The following is a 23,806-nucleotide window of genomic DNA, read 5'->3' on the forward strand; positions in this document are numbered from 1 at the left end:
CACATGGTTGTCTTCTTGTAACAGGTTTGGCATACTGTATAATTTTCGCTGTGGGCGAGAATCCCTAACTCTGTGTGTGTAATTGCTTTGGCCAGTCTTTCTTCCTCCCAGCTGTCTGTGCGGTAAGCCATCCCTGACTGCATCACCCCACATGTTGCTGTTGCCTCTGTTTTTTGCAACTTTAGCTCCTGCTGAAGCTGTATGGGGGAGCCGCCTGGGTTTTCCCAACATGCACTGGTGCAGCATAGTAAATGTGGACACAGACATGATCCAACCACTGTTTAGAGGCAGAAGGTTTGTGGTGTGGAAGGAACTCAAACTGTCTGTTGTAACTGAGTCAGGCGAATATGTCATTAATTGGTGAGAGTAACATGGTCTCCTTGCAGTATGAACATGGCAAAATTATAGAAAGGGTCTTAATTCTGTGTTCATGCCTGACCTGGGAGCAGAAAGTACTTCATAATTTTAGTTCATTTTGTTGAAACATGATTTGAGATGTTGAGGGTGTTTTGTTGTTCCTGTTGGTCAGTTATGGCCTGCTGTAATTTTATTTAAAATTTCAATTAAAGAAATCACCTTGATTTTTTTAACATTTTATTTTTAAAGCAAATGTTTGTTTAGTTAAAAAATATGGACATTCTTCCTGCCCTTAGCATTATAGCCTTTCATGTAACAATCTTTCACTGGGATTAATACTTTGCATTGCTGCTCTATGTAGAGAAGCTGGCCCAGTGGCTAGCTTGCTGCTCTGGGACTTGAAAAACTAGAATTTGGTTCCCACTTTGTTTCAGCTTTCCTTTGTATGCAAGTCATTTAGGATAAGTCTTCATTGCTGTAAGGGACTTCAAGAGGTCATGTCTTCTGACCCTCTCCTCACAGGAGAAATATTCCTATCTAAATCAGTCCAGACAAAGGTTTGCCTAACCTTCACTTAAAATTTTACAGTGATAGATTCCACAACCATCTAATGCAATTTAGTCCAGTGCTTGACCATCTTCACAGTTAAAACAGTCTTCCCAATATCTATCCTACAACTTGCTTGTTGCAATTTAAGTCCCTTGCTACAAGTCCTGGCCTCTCATGGACAGGGAGAACAACTCATTTCTATCCTCTTTATAACAATCTTTTGTATTTCTTTAAATTATGCTGATTCTTAAAATCTTTCCTCCTATTTTATGTTTTTCTAACCGCTAATGATTTTCTAGTTTGGCCACAACCTTCTTGAAATGCTTATTTACAACTTACTTTGAACTGGTAAATCGGTAACGGGTGAGGATTGAGAACAGAATATGAAGGGCATTGGTCCTACTGAGTTGCCTGGAGTTTAGGCATGGGAATTTGCAGCTAGTAATAGGTTACTGGCAGATTATTTTCCCCTGGCAGCAAGTGGGGAGCAGCATTCTCTAAGCCACAGTGCTTCCCCTGGAGTGGCCAAACACTGCGCCCTTGCACTCATGGACTGTGGCCTTGAGATATAGTTTAAGCCTCCATATATTAAAATTTCAAACTAGAGTTGCCCTCAGCAGTTTTTGTGCTCTTTGAATAGTGTCCACAGTTGTTACCTTGTGTGACATGACATGGCAACTTTGTCTTGTGTGCACCAGGGGAGGGAGAGTGCAGTACGCCCTGCCAAGTAGGGAGAAGCCTTTTGGTTCCACCTTTAAAAAAAAAAATTAAAGCTGACAAGTATATGGGAATGCATCCAGCATCTTTTCCTCTCATTTACATTAGGAGAAGAGCATTTGCACTGCACTACCTGACAACTTGATCTTTTAGATCTTACTTACTCGAAACTCTTGCTGACTACAATGACTGTTTTTGTACAAGCTACTGCAACCTCAGGCTCTTACTGTAAGCCAGCTCCTTTGGGTATTTTCCTGCAGGAATATACCTGTCAGAGGGGAGGATTTTTTTGCCCAAAAGTTCTGGGTCAGAATAATACAAACAACTAGAAATCTTGGTTCCAAAATGATACCTTTTATTAGACCAATTGGGAAATCGCAAGAAAATTGTCCTTTTCGGCAAGCTTTCAGGATCAAAGTCCCTTCATCAGGCTCTGGGAAAAGTATAGATGGTACAAGATGGTAAAAAGCCCCTATAGGTAGGAAATAAATAAATAAATAAATAGGGTCAGAATAATCAAATTTTTGCTCTGTGCCTTTTTCCACACACAAAAAAGAGCTAATATTATGGATAAATGACTTTTTCCTTGGGTTTTTTTTTGTGATGTGGAAACCTGTCCACAAGGAACTGGTCTGAGATCATCAACCCATTAAATATTGGCTGCCCGATGGTAATGATTTATGGCCAGTATTTATGGATTCAAGCCAGTCACCCAGAGGTGAAAGGTTTTCAGTCCCCTGAACTGTCTGGTCTATAGGCATAGCCAACCATGGTGATTGGGAGTGTTAGGGATATAACAGAGATATGGTACATTCTTCTTAAGCCTTTCCTCATAAGTCATGTGCCCCAGCCCCCTAACCATTTTGGTTGCCCTTAGCTGGACTCCCCTCCAATTTGTCCATGTTCTTTCCGCAGTGGGGGGCCCAAAACTGGACACAGTACTCTAGATGTGACCTCATTAGTGTCAAATAGAGGGGAAGAATCACTTCCCTCCATCTACTGGTGACATTCCTCCTAATGCAGCCCAGTATGCTGTTAGCCTTCTTCACAACAAGAGAACTTTGTTGGCTTATGTTCGGTTTATTGTCTACTGTAATCTCCAACCCCTTTTTCTGCAGAGCTGCTCCTTAGCTGGTCAGCCCCCAGCCTGTACCGATGCATAGGATTGTTCCATCCTAAGTGCAAGACTTTCCACTTGTCCTTACTGAAACTCATGATATTTCTTTTGGCCCAATTCTCCAATTTGTCAAGATCTCTGAATCCTAGACCTACCCTCCAGCATATCTACTACTCTACTCAGGTTGGTGTCATCTGCAAACTTGTTGAGAGTGCACTCTTCCAGGTCACTGGTGAAAATATTGAACAAACCTGGCCTCAGGTCTGACCCCTGGGGCACTCCATTTGATACTGGCTGCCCTTTGGTTTTCTGACATTGAGCCACTGACTACTACCTTCTGAGCCCAATGATCCAACCAGTTTTCTATCCACTTTATAGTCCAGTCATCTAACACATACTTCTTTAGCTTGGTTGCGAGAAGGTTGTGGGAGACTGTATCAAAAGTCTTGCTAAACTCAAGGTACATCACATCCACTGGCCTACCTGCATCCACAGAGCCAGTCATCTCAACATAGAAGGCAAGCAGGTTGGCCAGGCTTGACTTGCCCTTGGTGAATCCATGCTGACTGTTCCTAATCACCTTCTTCTCCAACTGTTTAGAAATTGATTCCTTGAGGACTTGCTCAATGATTTTTCCAGGACCTGAGGTGAGGCTGACTGGTCTGTAGTTCCCTGGATCCTCCTTTTTCCTCTTTCTTAAAGATGAGCACTATATTTGCCCTTTTCCAATCATACAGGACCTTTCCTGATCACCATGACTTTTCAAAGATAATGGCCAGTGGCTCTGCAATAACATCAGCCAACACCCTTGGCACCCTCAGGCGTATTGTGCCCAGCCCCATGGACTTGTAAACATCCAACTTTTCTCAATAGTCCCTAATCTGTTCTTTTGCCACTGTTGGCTTATTACTTCCTCCCCAAACTGTGCTGTTAGGTGCAGTAGTCTGGGAGGTGACCTTGCCTGTAAAGACTGAGGTAAAAAAGGCATAGTCACTAGGTTGCCTCCTCCATTCAGTAAAGGACCCACACTTTCCTTGAGCCTCCTCTTGTTTCGACATACTTGTAGAAGAAACCCTTCATGTCCCTTGCTAGCTGCAACTCTAACTGCGCTTTGGCCTTCCTGATTTCATCCCTGCATGCCCCAGCAGTACTTTTATATTCTCCTCCCTAGTTGTTTGTCCAATTTTCCACTTCTTATCAGATTTCTTTTTGCGTTTTAGCTTCCTAAAGAGTTTGCTGCTAAGCCACGCTGGTCTTTTGTCATACTTGCTGGTGTTCTTGGACATCCGGATGGTTTGTTCCTGCACTCTCAGTAAGGTTTCTTTACAGTACAGCCAGCTTTCCTGGACTCCTGTCTCCCTCAGACTGGCCTCCCAGGGAATCCTGCCCATCAGTTCCCTGAGTGAGTCAAAGTTTGCTTTTCTGAAGGCCACAGTCCTTACTCTGCTGCTCTCCATCCTTCCTTTCCTCAGGATCCTGAACTCAATCATCTCATGGTTGCTGCTGCCCAAGTTGCTATCTACTACTACATTCCCTACCAATTCTTCCCTGTTTGTGAGTAGCAGGTCAAGAAGAACACTTGCACCAGGAAGTCCCCAACATTCTCCAGAAACTTTCTGGATTGCCTGAGCACTGCTGTATTGTCCTCCCAGCAGATGTCAGGGTGATTGAAGTCCCCCGTGAGAACCAGCGCCTGTGATTGGGAAACTTTCGCTAGCTGTTTGAAGAAAGCCTCATCCACCACTTCCTCCTGGTTTGGTGGTCTATAGCAAACCCCCACAATGACATCACCCTTGTTGCTCTCCCCTCTGACCCTAACTCAGAGACTTTCAACAGGTTTATCTCCAGTTTCATACTAGAGCTCTGAACAATCATATGGCTCTTTTACATGGAGTGCAACTCCTCCTCCTCTTCTCCCCTGCCTGTCCTTCCTGAACAGTTTGTACCCATCCATGACACTGCTGCAGTCATGCAAACTCCCACCAAGTCTCTTATGCCAATCACATCATAGTTACTTGACCGTGCAAGGACTTCTAATTCTTCCTGCTTGTTTCCCAGGCTCAGTGCATTCATGTACAGGCATCTGAGGTAAGTAGCCTATTGCCCTACTTTCTCAGCAAGAATGAGAAGGCCCCCCTGTTGCCCCCTTCTGCTTGCTCTTCTAGGTCGCTGACTTCCACCCCTACCTCAGGGCTTTGTTCTTCATCCCCTGGCAAACCTAGTTTAAAGCCCTCCTCACTAAGTTAGTGAGCCTGTCTGCTCTTCCCGCTCTTCATCAGGTGGATCCCATCTCTTCCCAGCAATTCTTCTTCTTGGAACAACATCCCATGGTCAAAGAAGCCAAAGCCCTGCTGGTGTCACCATCTGCGCAGACATGCATTGATCTGCTGGATGTGTCTGCTCCTGCCCAGGCCTTTCCTTTTGACTGGGAAGGGTTGAGAATACCACCTGAGCCCCCCATCCCCTTCACTGTTGCACCCAGAGCCCTGTCATCACTTTTGATTTGCTCAGGGTCTCCCCGGGCAGTATAATTGGTGCCCACATGGATGAGCAGCTTCGGGTAGTAGTCAGAGGGCTGGATGAGTCTCAGTAATCCTTCCATGGCATCTTGGATCCAGGTTCCAAGGAAGCAGCAGACTTCCTGAGACAATAGGTCAGGCTGGCAGGTGGATGCCTCCGTCCCCCTCAAAAGGGAGTCCCCAATCATAGCCACCTATCACTTCTTCTTGCTGGTGTGGTCTTTATCCTTCCAACCTTGGGGAGGCCAGGCCTGTCCTCCTCCACCAGTGGAATGTGCTCCTCCTCCTCTGTTGCTAGGGCGCCATACCTGTTTTCCAGGCAAACTGCTGTAGGTGGAGATGAAGATTTCTGTTTGCTGCCAGAGATCACAAGCTTCCATCTTTCTGGGAGTCCATGTCCTCTGCCTTCTCTAGAGCTGCCTCTGGCAGTCCTTCCTCCACAGTCCTAGAGGTCTTCTCCTGCACTGAATCAATGAAATCTTCATGGTGGAGGATGCTTTGGAGCCTTGCTATCTCTTCCTGTAGCTCTCTTGCCTGTTCCTTGAGGGATACCACGAGGAGGCACCACTCGCATCACAGGCAGTCCCCCACCTGGCTCTTATTGGAAGGGACCTGCAAGCCACAGTCTCCATGACACCAAGCCAGGGTCTGGGTGGAAGCCTTAGTGCATGGTCCTGCTTGAACAGACACCTCACGGGAGCAAGGAGAAGCAGTGGCAGCTGCTCTGGCATTGCAACATCCTCCAGTCATTTCTCTGGGTTTCTTAGTCTGCTGCCTCTCGCTTGCTGCTCTTTTTCCAAGCAGACCTGCTCTAGCAAACTCGCCTGTAAGCTGGCCTGTTTACTACTTCTTGGTCCCAAGAGATTCCTTTTTCCATGCTTCCTCTCACCAAGCTTAAAGTCTCCCCTTCTAAGAGAGGATGGCAAACTGACCTGTAAATTGCTTGCCCTGTTCACTTGCTCCCTGGTCACTCAGGGAGTTTCCTTTTATACTTTGCTGGGCTTGGACTGGCTCCGCCCCCTCATTAGGGCTTCTGTAAGACACAGGAAGCAATCACCCAGCAATCACTCAGCTAGCAGCACACGAACTGCTGCTCAGAGCGCATGCCTGAAACACGCAGCCTACCAAACACACACTAAGCAAGATAATGCAACCAAAACAGGTCTATGCAGTAACCAAAATGCAAGTGACTATGGAAGGCATAAAAATAGAAGAGAATGAAATCCAGAATGTTAATAGGAAGACTGTGATACAGTGTGGAAGAAAGTAAAGCCTGTTTCTGTATGTGTGGTGGTAGGAGATTTCAGGGAAATCCCTCCGTGAGACAGAAAGCAAGAGAGATTCAAAATAGAGAATAGTACTTTGGTGCAGAATAAATGAAAGATACAATGGACTTAAAGGGCAGAAAAGTGTCTCACAGTAAATGCCAAAAAGTAATGCATGACAGTCAGAACAGCCCAAAAATTTCATACCTTGTCTCTAAAACGGTGTGACTCCAAGAAGAAAGTAAACGCTGTACAAAGTCAGCTTTCTATTCTGTTTTGTTTTCTTTTTAAGTGAGACTTCCTTTTCCACGGGCTAGTCCACTCCATGATATAGCAGACTGGGCTCTTTAATCTTGGTTCACAGCCAGTCTAAAAGTGAAGCCCTGATAGATGGAAAATTGGGTGATCTCCTTTGCTCTGTCAGCTCCTGCGGCCAAACTGGTTCCACGTGTCCTGGCACCTGCCTTTCCTTTGGATTAAACCAGCAAGGCTGAGAGGGGGACAGTGGTAGGTGGGCAGCTCAGTGTTTCTAGATACACTGCCCAGAACTTTTGCACCCTAGAGAGGCCACTTCAATTTTGCTTTATCTTTCATGTGAGGATTATATTCAGTGAGCTGATGTCTCACCTGGCATAATTCTATTGTCTTGCGAGACAGACAGATGCCTGCTACTAGCTGCAAGAACATTATTTAACTTAATATAGGATGTCTCATGGATGATCTATCTGCACTCCCCACAGCATTAATGGGGTGATGGACACTTCCCATTCTGCACTGGAGTATTAGTCTTGTTTCATAGGCCAAACCTTTTAAATACTGTACCCCTGCTCAGCCCAGTGAGTCATGAATTTCCTATTGCACCAGCTGTGTTTCTGAAGTGGGGAGTTGGAGTTATTTATTGAGATGGAGGTTGTAAATGGACTACATTTATTGAAGAAAGGTTGATTAAAATACCATACTTCTGGAAACATAAACTTTTGAAAGGGATGACTTTCTAAGTTAAGGTTAAAACTTGACTCACTCCCTTGGAACTGTTTGAAACTGAAAATCAGCTATGCAGCATCCACTGTAACTTCTGCAATGGTCCCATGTCCCTTGCCACATATCACAGACCTATGAGTTTATCCAAGTGTATAAAGTATACTTTAATAGCTATGGTAACCATCTTATGGCATCATTTCTGGGCATCTTGGGGTGGTGTAAGCACTGAAGTCTTTTGGGGCATATGAATCTTGTTAAGGGGTGACTAAGGAATGTGGGGTGGAGCAGTGAGTGCACCTGCTCAGTACTTTGGATGGAGGATGTGACCAGCCATAGTCTCCAGCTCAGAATTGTGGTGGGCTATAGAGGAAATACCTATGATTCTTAGTGCCATTTAATTCTCACCTAGGAAAAAAAAGGGTTGTTTTTTAGTCATTTTAGTAACTTATAGCGAGGTAGGGGTGAGTTCAGGGTTGACCAGCTAACCCAGAACTCACAGCATGAAATTTCATGCTGCATGGGGTTCTAGTAGTTTCAAATGGGGCTGCCCATGCAGCATGAAGTTTCATACTGTGAGTCCTGGGTTAGCTGGTCAACCCTGAACTCACCCCTCCCTCACTATAAGGAACCCTTTTCCTTAGTGTAGACAAGCCCCCAACAGACACTTGAAGTGGAGGAGGGTTCTTCTGTTGATGATTCATATCTGGCGTGTTGGGAGATATAATGGTTAATAATAAAACAGCTGCACTCTGTGTTCCATATTGGAAATTAGGAAGATGTGTTACATAGCTATAGAGCAGATCATGTAAGGCAAGATGCTGGGAACAAAAAACAGTCAGATTTAAGACTTTTACTAGTACTTTGACTATCATTCTCCTAATAAACTTAAAAACATTAAATATCAATATAAGATAATCTGCAAAGGAAACAGGAAAAAAAACTATTGTGCACCCTTGTAAGGGGCTTATTCCTTAAGGCTGTATTTTTGCCACAAGGAAAACCAGTAGTATGGTTCTGGTTCTTATTTTTCATTTCTCCTCTGCGTGTATCTGTAGTTCAAGTTGTAACCTTACCCTAGATATATGATTGTATGTTCCTGTCTTCGCATGCTTTAGATATTTTAAACAGCTCTCATCAATATATTTCTACTAGAAAATAAAACAGAAAGCTAACTAAAACCTTTTGTGCCGTAATTAGTTGTCGTGCCCCCCGCCCCTCCCCAAATTAGGACTTTTGTCTTGTCAAAGGCAGGTGCTTTCCTATTTTTGCCATGCCAAGAAATTGAGTTTATCTTATTTATAAAATAAATCCCTGAAATTAAAAAACAACAACCAGAGGAGGTTCATCTTGATTATTTTTACCTTATAATGATCAAGACTGTCAAATCTGGTCTTCCCTGGCTTAACTGGAGGCCTTGTGAGAAGAAGTTTCACTTGTGGATTTCAAGCTTTCTCAGCCCATAGTTAAAGGACTAGGGATGATTTTTTAACAAAGAGAGTTTTTCTCACAACTGTGTGTTCAGGCATTCGCGTTAAACTGGTTGCTAACAGAAACAAACAAGGGAAACAAACTGAATAAAAATCACCCGCCTCTCAGTTAATTAGATGGTTAGCATTTCTGGTGTTTTAATACCAACAATGATCCATTTGTCCATAGAGGCATCCAGGGAAAACAAGGTGGACAAGGTCTGAATTACTAATGTAAGAACAAGTAGACTGTCCACCCCACCCTCTATATGCCATTACTTCTCTCTTTCTCAAGCAAAAAAAATGTCAGACCTTCTTCATTTACTAGAAAGAAAGGAAGAAAAAAGTCATATTACTATTTTGTCCTCTGTAGGGTTCCTTTAATTGAAATTTTCCTGGTTTTCGATGTTAATAACTATGGAGTTCTGATAAGTCTTTTTTATGATGTGTATCACAGCCTTAAATTCCCTAATTAAATACTAGCTGTTACATGGACTGTGTCTAAACAATGGAACAAGGGAAAAGTAAAATGGGAGGACAATCAAGACAAAGTCCTCAGGTGAATAAATGGGGTTTTGCTCCTGTTACTCCACCTTCACCCATTGCAGGGCATGCTCAGGATGTCCCAATCAGTGTAACAGCGTAACAGATCTGCTCTCTTGCTTGCTGTAAAGGCACCAAAGTTTCTTCAAAGCTACGCCTGCAGTTACCGTTAGGTCTAAGTCCTTGGATGAAGACAGTGGTGTTAAGCATGTTTTCCAAGCCTTTGCTGCTTAGAAGAAAGCCTTTGCTTTTTATAGTTCTTGAACCTGGTGCTTTCTGCTAAGTCCTTCTTAGCCCTACTCCAAGCAAGGTGACTGTCCTATCAGACTAAGATGATGAACAAGCCATTGTGTATGAAGGCAAGAGGCAGCTGAAGAAATGGTATAATGTGAGCAAACCAATTAGGGAGCTTTTTTATAGTTTCCTTAGCAGGCTGGTGTGTCACAGAATGTCATAAGCAGAAGTCAAATGGACGAATGGGGCATCAGCCCTCAACATTTTCTGATAGCTATTTTTGGTGTGGGTTGTTAACACAAGAGTGTGATTGTGAGAGCTAGGATAACAACTGACTCGCTCTGTAAACAGGAGACTTCACTTTTGGCAAGGTACATTGGAGGATCAGAGGTTCCAGTGCTTGGTAGTAAACAATGGCCAGTGATACAGGGGGTGCACAGTACAGATCTTTACCTGGTTGTAATCGCCCAGTGATCTCCAATTGATGCCCTAACTTTGAGAGCCTTTTTTCCCAAAATATGACTGTGTGGAACAGGGTGAATCAGGTTTGAGAGTGAGGTCGAAGATCATGATAATGATTCCATAACATGGAGATTTATAATACTGACATCTTCTGCAAACTGCTTTGCGATCTGCTGCTAAAAATGCCAGACAGATACAGTTACATACAGAAATGAGGTGTACAAAGAAGCAGAATACTGTAAATTAGCCTCCTATGCAATAGATAAAATACACAGTATGGGAAAACAGGTTCAATGTATTTACAATATTCTGAGGCATTCTACGTATTTCAATTAACTTGAAAATGGGAAGCCAGGTCCTGACCTGGTATAAGTTTTTATAGTTCCACTGACATAGTGATTTTACCCCAAGAAGGATGTGACCCTGTGCTTCTCAATGGAGAAACATGTTATAGATGATGACATACTTGGACATTATCTTGGATGAGGAAGACGTGGAAAATCTCTGGAAAATGTTTCTTCAATTTTTTTAATACATTCATCATCCAACCATCGATGATCAGTTTATGTCCTGTATGGTGCCCACAACTGTCCAGCTAACTAGGTTTCTCTGGTTTCTTGAGGGTTCAGGACCATGACATGGTAAGAATTTGGCTCATACATCTCCCCTCATTTCTTTACTTCCCCTGCTTTGGCCCTGGTGGGTGACTGGTTACATCATGCCTTTAGGAAGGAGTGACTGGCATGGGCAAGAATGTTCTTTCATGCTGTCAGCATGGGCCAGCTGTGTGTCCAATTTTTGGACCCTGTTCAATGTTGAAGTCAGTGTTGAGCAATGCAGGGGTTAAGGAGGTGAGAAGGGCTTGGTTCACTGTGTTGATGTACACCAGGCTCTGTGGGCCAACACCCTGAGCATAGAAGTTAGTGGGTACAAATCATGGCTGGAAGGTTTATATCTTTAGCTTCATTCCCCACTATTGAAACGGGAAGAGGAATGTTGGGAAGTTGTGACTACCTTAACCCAGCTTTATGTTAAGCCAGAATGTCTTAGGGTAGGGATGGCCAATCTGGCAGCCTGTGTGTGTAGCATGCAGCAGATCAGGAAGGGCAGTTAGATTGGGAAGGAGAAAGCAAAGCGGCAAATTGGGAAGGGAACATGGAGAAGGAAGAAGAAAACAGAGCTGTAGATCAGACACAGAGCACAGGGCTAGGAGCAGAAAGAGCAGCAGATTGTGAAGGGAAAAGGATTGGTGTGACACTTGGGAAGGACTCAGAGCTAATTTATGGCATGCCTGCCAAAAAGGTGGGTCCTCACCATCTGGGGGTATGTCTACACTGTGTCTCCAGCACTCCAGTGGAGGGTTTTTCCCCAGTATACCTCCAATAGCTCCTGCTTGTGTGTGCAAAACCCCAAACTGTGGTGGTGAACCCACTCCAGGGTCCTCTGCCATGGCTGCTCTTGAGACCTCTACCTCCAGCCATGGACAACAGCCATGCTCCCACAGCAGCTTCACCACTGTGATTCTAGATTTGGTGCTGGCAGGGTGAGAGTGGGTGCATAGGATGTGTTCAAGAGTGACCCCCACATGGGGTATGCTCCAGACATACCTTTAGAGAACATCCAGGGAGAGAGGTGCTGCTTTTAAACTGGAGTGATGCTCTAAAAGAGGTCATGACCTCACCTGCTGAAGGTAGTGAGATAGCTATAAATCCAGCCCAGTAAGTTGTATATTTTCACAACCCCATGCTGGAACTTTGCCCATGGGAGAAGTCACGGTTGTCATTTGGTTTGACCAGTGCCTTGGTTACATTCTAGTTGTGTGTATGGCCAGAAGAGAATATGAGCTCCCATGGAAAAGTGGGCACAGGGTGGAGCAGCACAGTGGATTTAGAGAGGGGAAGGGGCAGTGGTAAGTGCTCATTTCTTCTATGATACAGTCTGGAATCAGGACTGCTTTTTGTTAAGAAACTGTCATCATCCCTTCCAAATGTGCCATGGGCTGTGGGTGACCAGCAAAAATGTTATTACTGACAGATTGTTGCTTTACAACACTTGATTCACTCAAAATAGGCATGATTGCCCTGGAAAGGTTATTTATATGGAGACAAATCAGCTTATTCTCCCTGTGTTTCTTTCTGTGAATGGAAACCAAAGTGGTATTCAGTCAGTTGCTGAAATACTTGGTTAACTTGCATATGTTCTTGTAAGTTCTTGGCTACGTCTTCATGTTCTGAACCACTTTATATTATCTGCTCATAGATGCTGCACCCCCCTCGACAATAGCTCCCTCTTCTTTCCTGCATCAATTGTAGCACTTGGTTACCTGAAAAATCAGCATTAGGAGAGAAGCTGAACAGAGACTTACTTGAACATGGTATCATTTCATTTATATCTGTGATGTTTATGTCCTTTCCTACAGGGATGGGACTTTTGTTAGGATTCCTTGTTTCAAGCTACCATTGAGCTAATATCTCACTCCTTTGCAGTTGTTCTGTCTGCTTGTGTATTTGTTCTTCATGCATTTTTAAAGGGGTTTGAGTGTTGTTGTAGCAATGATGCTCCAAGAAGTATGTGAGAAGCAAGGGGTTTTTTGGTGATATATTTTTGTTGGACCACCCATGCAGTTCTTGCATTTTTTTAAGCCATCCACAACTGTGATCTTCCGTTAATTTCTATCAGAGAACCTCTTGACAAAGCAAGCTGTGAAACAAGCACAGTGGGGACAGAGAGAGGATCTTTTTCCACAGGCTTGGTCAGAAGAGGCTCCGGGAAGACTGCAGGAAAGTTGCAGTGAACTACAAGTAGCTGCTATCACCGCTTACAGATTGCTGGATGATGAAGCACTGTAATTCTCTTGGGGCTTCCTGCACCCTTGTGAGTCTGAGAACTGATGCTCTTAATGATGGCTAGCTCCAGGGATCAAACGTTAAGAAGTTAAAGCACCTGCTGGGCACAACCTGAGGAATCATCTCCTGCTCTGGGAGGGGGTTTGGATTGGGAGCCAGCAGGAGCACAGGCTGCAGTACCCGAGGAGCTGGATCGGGGCCGGGTTGGGGTGGGAAGCCCCATCCCCTCCCCGCACTGCTCTGCTCTGCTGGGGGGGCCAGTGCTCGTGTCACCGACCCGCAAGCCCGCGCTTCCCAGCCAGGGGCCACGAAATCCTTTCAAGGGGCCACGCGGTGCGGGGGGTGCGGACAGCGCTGCCGAGATGAGCCCGGAGATCCTCGAGAGCAGCCCGCGGGGCGGGGAGCCGCTGCCCTCTCGTCCGGCTCGCGGCTGCGGAAGAATCGCCCCGTCGTGTTTCCGCGGCCGGGGCGGCGGCGGGAGCTGAGGCCCGTCCGAGGGGGCTGGCGTGTGTGTGTCGGGGCCCGCGGGTCTGACAGGTCGTCCCTGGCCGGGACCGGGTCCCCGGGCTCAGCGGGGCAGCACGTGGGGCCGCGGCGGAGGGAGGCTGCAGCGCCTGCCCGGGGCCGAGAGCCCTGGCGGGGCTGCCTCCCTCTGCAGCCGGGCAACCCCGTCCCCCCTCCCGGCGCCTCGGAGCTGCCCCAGGGGAGCGGGTCCCGGCTCCCAAACCAGTGCCTGCAGCAGCGCCCAGCGGCCGCCGCCGGCCTGCGCCGCCCCCGCCCCCGCCCGGCCCGGCCCGGCCCGGCCCGGCCCCGCCTTAACTCGTGCGGCGCCGGCGGAGCGGAGCGCGGCAGGGCCCGGACGCCGGCGGCGGCGGCGGGCGGGGAGGGGCGCTAGGACCCGGCGGCGGCGGGGCCGGGCTGTCAATCAGCGCGCGGCGAAGTGACAGCGGGGGGGCCCGGGCCGGCCGCGCCGCCGGGGGATATTTAACTTGGGCGCGGGCGGGAGCGCGGCAGTGCGCGGGGCGGCGGCGGCGGCACCGACCGGCACCGGCAGCAGCACAGCGCAGCGCAGGCAGCGACGGGCCGGGGCCGGGGCCGGGACCCACCCGCCGGCTGCAGCGGAGAGAGACCGGAGCCCCCCGAGCCGAGCCGCGCCGCGGGCATGGGTGCCGGGCAGCGCTGAGGGCGGCGGGGCGCGCGTCCCGCACCGCTGCTTCATGCGGCGCCCGCTGGCGGCGCGGGGCTGAGCGGGACGGCGGCGGCGGAGCGGCGCGGCCGGGGCGGGAGCCGCCGAGCTGCGCGGTGACCGCGCCATGCGGAGCAGCCGCGCCCGCTCCTGCCCCTGCCCCCGGCCCTGCCTGCCGCGCCCCGCCGCGCCCTGAGCCGCCCGCCCGGACATCCCCGCCCGCCCGCCCGCGCGGGCCAGCGTCTAGACCAGCCGGCGCGGGGCCGAGCCCGCTGTCACCATGGGGATGGCGACGAGGCCGCTGTGAATCCCTGCGGGAGAGGAAGGCGGGAGCCCGGCCATGCCGCGCTGCTAGGGCCCGCGCTGTCACCGCGGCCTCCGGCCCCTCCCCGCGCCGCGCTATTTAAAGCGCCGGCCCCGGCGGACTTGCCGCTGCCTATTTATGCAGCGGGCCGGCGGCCGCGCGGGGCACTGAGGCGCCGGGCAGCGCCCGCCCGCCCGACGGGAGCATGAAGCTGCCTCAGAGCCTCCTGCTCTGCTCCTGCCTGGCGCTGCTCCGGCAGGGCGGCGGCCAGCCCTACCTGCGGCTGCGGCCCTCCCCCAGCGACAATCTGCCCGTCAAGGACATCATCGAGCACCCCGACCCCGACTACGACCCCAAGGAGCAGGACCTGGACGAGCGGACTCTGAGGAAGAAGCTGGGCAGCCACTTCGACCCCAGCTTCATGGCGGTGGTGGCCCCGGCTCAGCTGAACCTCTCCAGCCCCGACCCCCTGCACAGGTTCAAGGTGTCGGGGCCGCTGCCCGGCGAGCTGAAGAAGCTGGACCTGGGCGAGGCGCCCTACGGGGCCCGCATCAAGATGGGCAAGAAAGCCCGGAGGAAGTTCCTGCAGTGGCTTTGGGCCTACACATACTGCCCCGTGGTCTACGCCTGGAAGGACTTGGGCCTCCGCTTCTGGCCCCGCTACATCAAGGAGGGGCACTGCTTCACAGAGAAGTCCTGCTCCTTCCCTGAGGGCATGTACTGCAAGCCTGTCAAGTCGGTCACCAAGACCTTCCTGAGGTGGCACTGCCAGGGCTGGTCCACACAGAAGTACTGCACCTGGATCCCTGTGCAGTACCCGGTCATCTCAGAGTGCAAGTGCTCCTGCTGACCCCGACGGGGTGGCCTGCCCCAGCAGCAGGGCACGTGGGCAAGCCCTGGGGCCCAGCACCATGGCTTGGGCATCTCGGAGTGCCAGAGCTGTTACGCAGCCTCTCCTGGGCCCCAGCTCGGCACCTGGGGATGGATCTCAGAGTGCCAGCGCATGTGTGTGACCTCTCCTGGGCACCAGCTACAGCTGCGGGTTATCCCCACTGCCCTGGAGTCCAGACCCACGGCTCAGTTCAGGCATCTCAGAGTGTCAATGCTCCCATAGGACCTCACCTGGATCCCAGCTGAGCACCTGGGGATGGATCTGAGTGCCACTGTTCCTGTTTAACTTCGCCTGGATCCAATGGCAGCCACAGGCTGCCTCCAGTGCCTGGAGCCCGGTCCCCACACTTGGCGATCTCAGAGTGCCAGTGCTCTCTCTTGTCAACCTCCCTTGGAGGCATCATCTAACCCAGTATGCGGTGGTGTCTTAGTATGCGACATGTCCTCTTCCCACCCCAAACTCCTCCACACTGAGACCCTAAGACTGGAAAGACACAAAAAAGATTGACACACACACAACACGCCCAGAGAATCTGTGCGTTGGTTCGTTTCTCTCCTCTTATGCCCCTTGCACTGTTTTGTTTTTGTTTTGTTTTATTTGACTTATTTTATTTTATTTTATTTGAAACGGGAAAAGCAAAACTGAAAGGAACTGCAGTGCAGGCCAGAGGCAAAGCTAAGCACTACAATCAGATGTTTATTTTTATACATATATAGTGTTCTAACAAAAAAAATTACCAGCCTTGTAAATATAGAGATTTTAAAAAGGAAGGGGGGAAATTGCAGCTGTTTTTTATTATTATTATTATAATTATTATAATAATTATTATTATTATTATTTTAAAGACATAGGACCACATTTTAAACCCAACCCTGTAGAATCTGAGTACTTCCCTGCAAAAGGGAAGGGGAAATTTTCCTGTAAAAAAGATTTAAGAAAAACAAAAAGGAAAAAAAAGGCAACACAGAATCCCTTTAAGATGTTAATTTCTATTTGCTGTATTTTTTGTCTTCAGATCTTGTCACTGACATTTGAACTAATTTGCAAAGTGCTCTAGGTTTTTTTTTAAAGTGTATAATGATTAATTAAGAAGATTTTTTTTTAAAGTACAAAGCTATGAAAGAGTGGAGTCTTTTGTTGTTTGGGAATACATATAGTAATGTAGAGCTGTTAAAAGACATTTTCTGTGTACAGTTTATTTATTTTTAATGTTTGTGTATAGGAAAAAAGCTAGAGATTATGCCAGAAAATATTGGAAATGTTTACTTGAATATTCCTTTAAAAACATATCAATGTAAATATGAACTATGATTGATCAAAACATTTTTAGCAATAAACGCTATCTTTGAAGAAACAATTCTTGATGCACTACAGATCTCTGGGTGAAGAGCTGATGTTCGGATGCTTGCTGCGAGAAGGGGACAGGTGAAGTCTTTGGGTCAGATCCTCAACTGATGTAAATCCACAGAGCTGTAGAGTTGCACCATTTTACACCAAACTAGCTCCACCAAAATCATTAGAGCTGCACTGGCTTACACCATTGGAGCATCAGGCTGACTATGTCTACTTAAATTCTGAACCTGTTGGGGAGAAAGAGGAGAGCCCAGAGGTGTAAAGGCTCACAGAGGATAGAATAATTTAAATGTTCTGGGAAGGGAGCAATCTTCTCATATCTTCAGCAGTTTGTGTTCCTTCTGCACTGTGCTCTGTCATGTTCCCTCTCTCTCTCTATTGCTTGGATTCCAAGTTTCATATTTCTCCGATTGGTGGAGGAAAGGGGAGAGGTTATCTCCTGTGCCATTAAAATGCCTGACAAAATTCAAAAGCTCATGTGTTAGAACAAATGTTTTAGCTGTCGGTCATCATTAGTGGGGAGGGGAGGTCTGTGGAGGTGCAGCCCCAGTGACATGGGAACTGGGAATTTGGTCCCCAGTGGTACGTGTGAGTTTGCTGGGGTCAGGGTGGAGAGGGAGGGAATATTTGGATCTAGGGGACTGATCCTGCAGAGGTACTGAGTGCCTCTACTCTCACGGTACTCAGGGTTCAACCCAGTCCTGCCAGGGCTGAGCAGAACATGCTTTCTTGCTGAGTGTAGTCTGAATTAGGGGCAATCAGAACTTTTTGGGAAGAGCTCAGCTCTTTGCCGGATCAGCACTCTGTAGACAGGAGCTCTGGGATTTTACTGAAGATGCCGTTTTGTGAGATGCTGGAGTGGGAATTGAAGTTGCACTCAGTAAGGTTTGGTCCTGAGGGTCTGAACTTGCTCTTGGTAAAGTAAAGGCCAGTTTTGCTGTTGGGACCAGTTCACTTCTGTGTGATTTGGATTGGGCTCCTGGAGCCATTATGTGGCTCCTTCTGTAGGAGCTAAACCCTGCAAGGTACCCTTTAAAGGGCCAGATTAAGTTTAGTAAAGGAGAGACCAAAACTGAAACAGAGGAGCAAACTCCTGTAGAAGGGAAAGTATGTTTACTAGATGGGGATAATGATACTAATCTTTAGCACTTGAGATCTTCAAAGATCTGTGTAAACAGCAACTCAGTGGTATGAGGGAAGTAGACTAGCCTCCTTTTTTTTCCTTTGGACATCCAGCCCATTTGTGGAGGTGAAGTGAAGATGGAAAAATAGCCCCTTGTATTGCAACATGCAAAACATCAGGGGCATTTGGGAATGGAATGGGAAGCTCATCTTGCAAGAAGAGCGACATCTGTGGTGTGGACGCTGAACATCTGTAGGAGGGCTGTTTTTTTGTTGGGGGATGGAAGGGAGGGCATTCTGGGAAAATATTTCTGACATAATCCCAACAGTATCTGGTGTGTTGGGATTTGGTTACAAATGGCCCTTTAGCGTCTTAGTGCGTTTTGTTCTGCTGGCTTCCAGGGGCATGCAGAGACCCCTGCTTTGTGCTAACCTGGGAAATAAACCATCCCCTGGCTTCAATGGTTGAATTTAGTCATGTGGGGAGGGGGGCAAGAGGGGATTTGTGCTAATTGCAGAGAAAACCTGCCTAAAAGTCTCCATGAGGTGCATTGGAGAGGCTGCCTCAGCCCCTAGGAGAAGAATGAAATGCCCATAGTTGAGAAATTCCATATTCCTAAGGGAATCAGGGGCCAATGTGGCCTGCAGCCTTAGTATCAATTATTAATGCAACCCCTGGGTGGGGTGTCAATGTGGGGAGTACACAATGAGGTGTTCAGAACCACTCAATATTTTACTCATGCCCCCACAGGCTAAATGAATTCTTCCTCCTAATTTATGTCCCCCCAAAGCCTCTCTGGTTTCTTTTTTTTCCTGTGGTTTCAGCCCCCTGCTCAAAGGCCACTGTTACTTCATGATGATGGTTTTGTCACTTTGCTAAGCAAGAGGGGGTCAAGCAGCTCAGAGAAAGCTGTGAATGAAGCAAGACAGCAGCAGTAGGATGGACAGAAAGGTGCAGAAAACAGGCTGATTAACCTGCCTCATTACTTCCTTGCATCAGGAGAGGTCTGGTGAGAAAGAGCCCAAAGTAATAAATCCAGATTCTTAAGTGTGTTTTATAGGTCTGCTTGGGATCAAGGTGGGTAAAGCATGGCTCTATGTGATCAAAAGTCCAGAGGACACTAAAAACTTGGAGACTTTGGTCCTTTTACCAGCTCCACCATTAATTTCCTGTGACTCAGTTTCCCCAAGTGTAATGCTTCAGGATCTGAGAATATGCCCTCATGCAAGCTCTTCTGTCCTTGCTGTCCCTTTTGCAAACATAGGAGCACTTAGTCACATATGGTGGAAAGTGCAGGCACACTCACAAGCACACATGCATGCACACCTCCTGGGCATTTGTACACTGTCTCATACCTGGCACTTGCACAGTCTGATGCCTAAGGTTTTTGTATCAGGATCTGAGAACTTTGAGCTACAGATCCTTCTCCTGCCATCACATGCTGCCTGTGCCTCCAACATTTCCCTTCCCTCCTTTACCCATGCCTTTCTCTTATTTCCAGGATTAGCCCATGTTTTCCCCAGATCCCTTTTTCTCCTCTGGGTATAGCTCATTTGTCCTGTGCATATGGTCATCCAGACTCCTCTGTATCACTTCTTTCTGTCTCTCTCCCTCCCCCTCCCATGTACTGTTTTAGCACACTGTCCCATTCAGGATGAAAGGAATGTTGATGAATATATACTGTGATTTCAAAGTGTGTTTTCTGCAGCAACAGCATCAACAACAAAGAGTTTGGGGAGGGAGTCCTGGCTTTCTGATTTGCTCACATGGCGAAGTCTCAGGGGTTTTGGAAGCCCCTCACTAACTCAGAGGCGCCACTTAGCCGACAGAACAGGATGAGGTGGTTAGCTAGAGGATCAGCAGCTTAACCCTTTCTTACATAGAGAGGCTGAGTGATGGGAGTGACTCACACAGGCAGTCAAGGGACCAGACAGCTTTTTCTAAAGCTCATTCCTGAAAAAGTAGTTCAGAACAGTGTTAAACTCTCCTCTGCTTATGAAGATCCTTCTATGTGCCAACAGAAATTTATGTCACAGTATTCCTACCTCCTTACACTAGTTGATAAGGCTCTGTCCTTTAAAGGAGCCCCCAGATAAAGACATCCCCTGCCAGTTCTCTGGGCACAGAAATAAAATTGTCTTGCTCAAGCAGTCTCAGATCTGGAGGGTCCCTGCCATTTAACTGTAGGATCTGCAAACAGTTCTTGTACACTGAATTCTTTGAAATTTCAGTTTGACTTTCATGCCTGTTCTGCATGCACAGTTATTTTTAACTCTTTTCTGTCCAATTGCAGAGAGAATAACTTTTGCCTCATGCCTTTGCTTGCTCTCTCATTAACTCAGGACCTTCTGTTTTGGGCTTAGGCAGCTCAGGTTAATGAAACACCATCCTCTTCAGATAAGGTTATTTCTAGAGTAAATCAATGGTAGGGAGTTATATAGACTCAGTTTTCCTATTTATATTCATTATCTGGCCAGAATGAACCAGATTAGTAGGTACAAGGCTCAGGGTCTTTGTGTCAACATGTGAGGTATATACTTCAAACCTATTTATGATGTCAAAAAGGTTTGTGGTGGTGGAGGGAGGGAATGAATTGGACTAGACAAAATAATGGGCCTTCTTTTATCTTCAGCTCAGACTGAAACTGAACTTTCCTTAGGATTCAAAACTGTGCAAATATCTGTCCTCTTCTCCCTGTTATCTTTCCTTTCCAACCAGAAGCAGTGGTTCTGAAACACCAGGAGAAAAGCCATTCTTGTGATAGTTCTAGCTTTAACCAGATATGCAGTTTGCCGGACAGTGGGTGTGTCTACACGTGCACTTTAATGAGCATTACTCTATTTTAATGAGCATTAAAGCATCACAAAAAAACTGTGCACTTTCGTTAATGTGCATTAAAAGGCTAATGTGCCTTTTTCTAGTATCTCACAATGGAGGTGCTAAATTTAATGTGCATTAGCAAAAGTGCATTAATGAATGTGTAGATGTGCCCAGTAGATGCACAATATGTAGATGCTACTAGGATATCAAGCTCAACATGTGTTCTAGGTGAGCCGGGCACATGTCCTCTAAACACCCATACACTGGGCACGTCTACACAAGAGGCTGACTGCACAGTAGCCAAATAATATTGCACAGTAGCGAGTCACAGCACAGACAGTGCTAATACACTACTGTATTATTAGGCTACTGAGCAGTAGTGCCACTTAAAAGATGCTCACCAGCACTACTGCACAGTAACTCCGGTTACTATGCATTAATTTAGTACTTGCTAATGCAAGTATGAAATAAATGCGCAGTAATGACTGTGCAGTAGCATCTCATGTAGATGCACCCATTCAGTACATTTGCCTACAAGTTGTTTGTAATAATGATGGGAGCAGCAGAGCTAAGAGTTGTACTGCTATGGCAAGAGTGGGGAGCGTGGGTCACCACTGGGGCCAGAAGATTGAGCTTTCAACATCAGAGGTACATGTTTTGACTTTAACTGGAATTGTAACTCTATTGGATAATAGCACTGGCAAGCTTGTATCATCTGTGGGAGCCAGCCAGTAGATGGGGATGTGCCATACTTAGCCAGGGTTAAATGGCACTTAAAGTGTGTAGTACACTTATGTGTGCAATGCCTGTGTAACCTCTGGCTTTCTTTGGTGTACGGCAGTTCAGTGTAACTGTATATATCTGTGCATAATTTGGCTGCCTGCATGTGCTGCCCTGTACCCCACACAACTGCATCTTTGCCAACAGAACCAGTCTTAAACCAATACACCAACAAGTAAAAGCAACAGGTTCTTTGTGGGTTTTGTTACTTGTTATCCACACATCTTTGAAAGGCTGTCAGTTCATCCATAACAATGTTCAGGCAACCCCCACAAATGTATTAACTCAAATTATTACTGTATTATTCAGAATTTATAACAGAAGTTTGTTGTTCATCATTCACCATTTGTTTTTTGGCTTAAAAATTATCAGGCATCAAGTCAAGAAAAAGAAATAATACCATGCATCTTCTGCAAAGACCAATCTCATCATGAATAAACACATTTAATTATGGGTATTTGAAAGGAACAGTTTGCAAGCATGCCACTGGCTAAAAGTTGTTTTTTAAAAAGTCTAGTGAATGAACACTTTCCCCAAATCAGGAACAGTTTGCAAGCAGAAAGATGGCTCTCAATATGCTTTGCAAAGAACAATTTTGCCATCTAGCCAGAGAAGATATTACATGAATGGGCAATACAACCAATGTGGTAAATTAGAACCGTATGATAGTATCAGTCTACAGATTTAACTCTGTAGTGTAGTTTAATATAGCATTATGAATAGTTTCCTGTTTTCTACTGAGAAAGGTTGTTGCTGTGCTTGCTGGGACTGGAAAGATCAAGAGGATCAGAAGTCCACAATTAAAAAAAAAATTATTTGAAAGATTTATGCATTTGGTATCAAGGGATGAATTGCGTTGCTCTGAATAAGTCAGAGTTGACATCAGCGTGCATGGGCACACTATACTCTGAGCTGTGCAGAAGACATACGCGTTTACAAACTGTGCAAATCTTCACTAATCTGTGACCTACACATCATATGTGACCACAGACAAAGGGATCTAGAAATAAAGAAGAACCCCTTAGAAACAAATGCTGTCTTCACATGATAATGTGAGCTGCTGCAAGGTTTGCCGTGGAGTAGGGCTCAGGAAATTAACCAACAGGTTAAGCACCCTTGGTTGGCACAGAGAGATCAGTTTGCAAGGGATCATTTACTTTTTATCCGTAGACTGAAGCTTGACCCTTCCATCAGGACAAACCCAGCCCAAAGCCCATTGAATTCAATAAGAAAGTGTCCTAGTGATTTGAGTTTGGCCCCAGATTAGCAAAGCTAAGTTCCTGTCTACAGTTTACTTGTATTTGGGAGGCTGCTGGTTGATGTAGAGCCTCACTGATATCCAGACATCTTAAGGTGGTTTATTTCTCCCCTACTGAGAAGCAGCAATTCTATTGCATCCCATACTTTTGTGTTTTTATCAGTCACAAGGAGGCCAACGCTTCTGGTGCTGTTGACAGGACAGAGTTTTAGAGGTGGTCTGGAGCCATCCTCTGTGGGAAGCAGGGGTGGGCAACAATAGCATCTGGAACGAAAGCAGAGTCTGGATCTGCATAGGGTGAGTGGGCAGGGTAAGGCCTTTAGGGAGAAAGGAGTAGGCAGGGGGGCTGGACTGTTGGGGTGCGGCCAATTATTTTGTGCTGGGTGGGCGGCAGGATTCATTGCCAATGAGGGGAGAGTGGGTAGCAGGGGTTTATGGGGGAGCTAATTATCCGAGAGACTGGCTCACTCTTAAGAAGTTGTTTATAGCTTTGCAACTGAATGTTGTTATAGGAGGGTGGTGCTGAGATCTCTGACTCACTCTCCGAGGCGCCTTCCTCCCCAATATTGCCCTCTATGGTGCTTTCCATTCACTGCCAAGTTGCACCATTTCTCTCCAAAAGATGTTCATGAGGGGAATGGGGAACCACCCCAGCTTCAGCTCATCTCCCTCCTTTGGGCAGGGGCTATAATTCATCCTGTAAATTAGATGAGGACATAAGTTGGAATACTCTAAATTGCCAGCCATGCCGCAGAAAGGAGCCTGCTCTCCACTCCCCCCTCTGGAATGCCCTTGTTAGCAGTTACCCCAGGGTACTTCCTCCTCCTCCTCCTCCTCCTCTTCCTCCTCTGGTAGGAGGTAGATAGGGGTTGAAGCACTTAGGTAGCAAAGAGGCAGTTCCTTGCTGTTCATAAGACAATAATAATAGATGTACGTGTTTGTGTAGCTTTGCAGTGTCCAAGAGTAGTTTCTGCACTATAATTTGGTGCTGCCCATGGGTTCACATCAATAGTTTGTCAGGAGTCCAGCAACTA

General features: G+C 46.9%; 1 protein-coding gene across 1 annotated transcript; it reads left to right on the forward strand.

The window, feature by feature from the left end:
* Nucleotides 1-13,956: 13,956 nt before the first annotated feature.
* LOC102574821 (noggin-2) lies at nucleotides 13,957-16,795 on the forward strand. Its single transcript, XM_006263222.3, has one exon. It carries the CDS (start codon nucleotides 14,752-14,754, stop codon nucleotides 15,394-15,396), a length of 645 nt encoding a protein of 214 aa, XP_006263284.1. The 5' UTR covers nucleotides 13,957-14,751; the 3' UTR covers nucleotides 15,397-16,795.
* Nucleotides 16,796-23,806: the final 7,011 nt, after the last annotated feature.

The sequence above is a fragment of the Alligator mississippiensis genome, chromosome 13 (genome assembly GCF_030867095.1).
Source record: "Alligator mississippiensis isolate rAllMis1 chromosome 13, rAllMis1, whole genome shotgun sequence".
Lineage (NCBI taxonomy): Eukaryota > Metazoa > Chordata > Crocodylia > Alligatoridae > Alligator > Alligator mississippiensis.

Bases quoted from the DNA above. Each gene is read 5' to 3' on its own strand.
- LOC102574821 (XM_006263222.3), top strand. From the start codon at position 14,752: ATGAAGCTGCCTCAGAGCCTCCTGCTCTGCTCCTGCCTGGCGCTGCTC.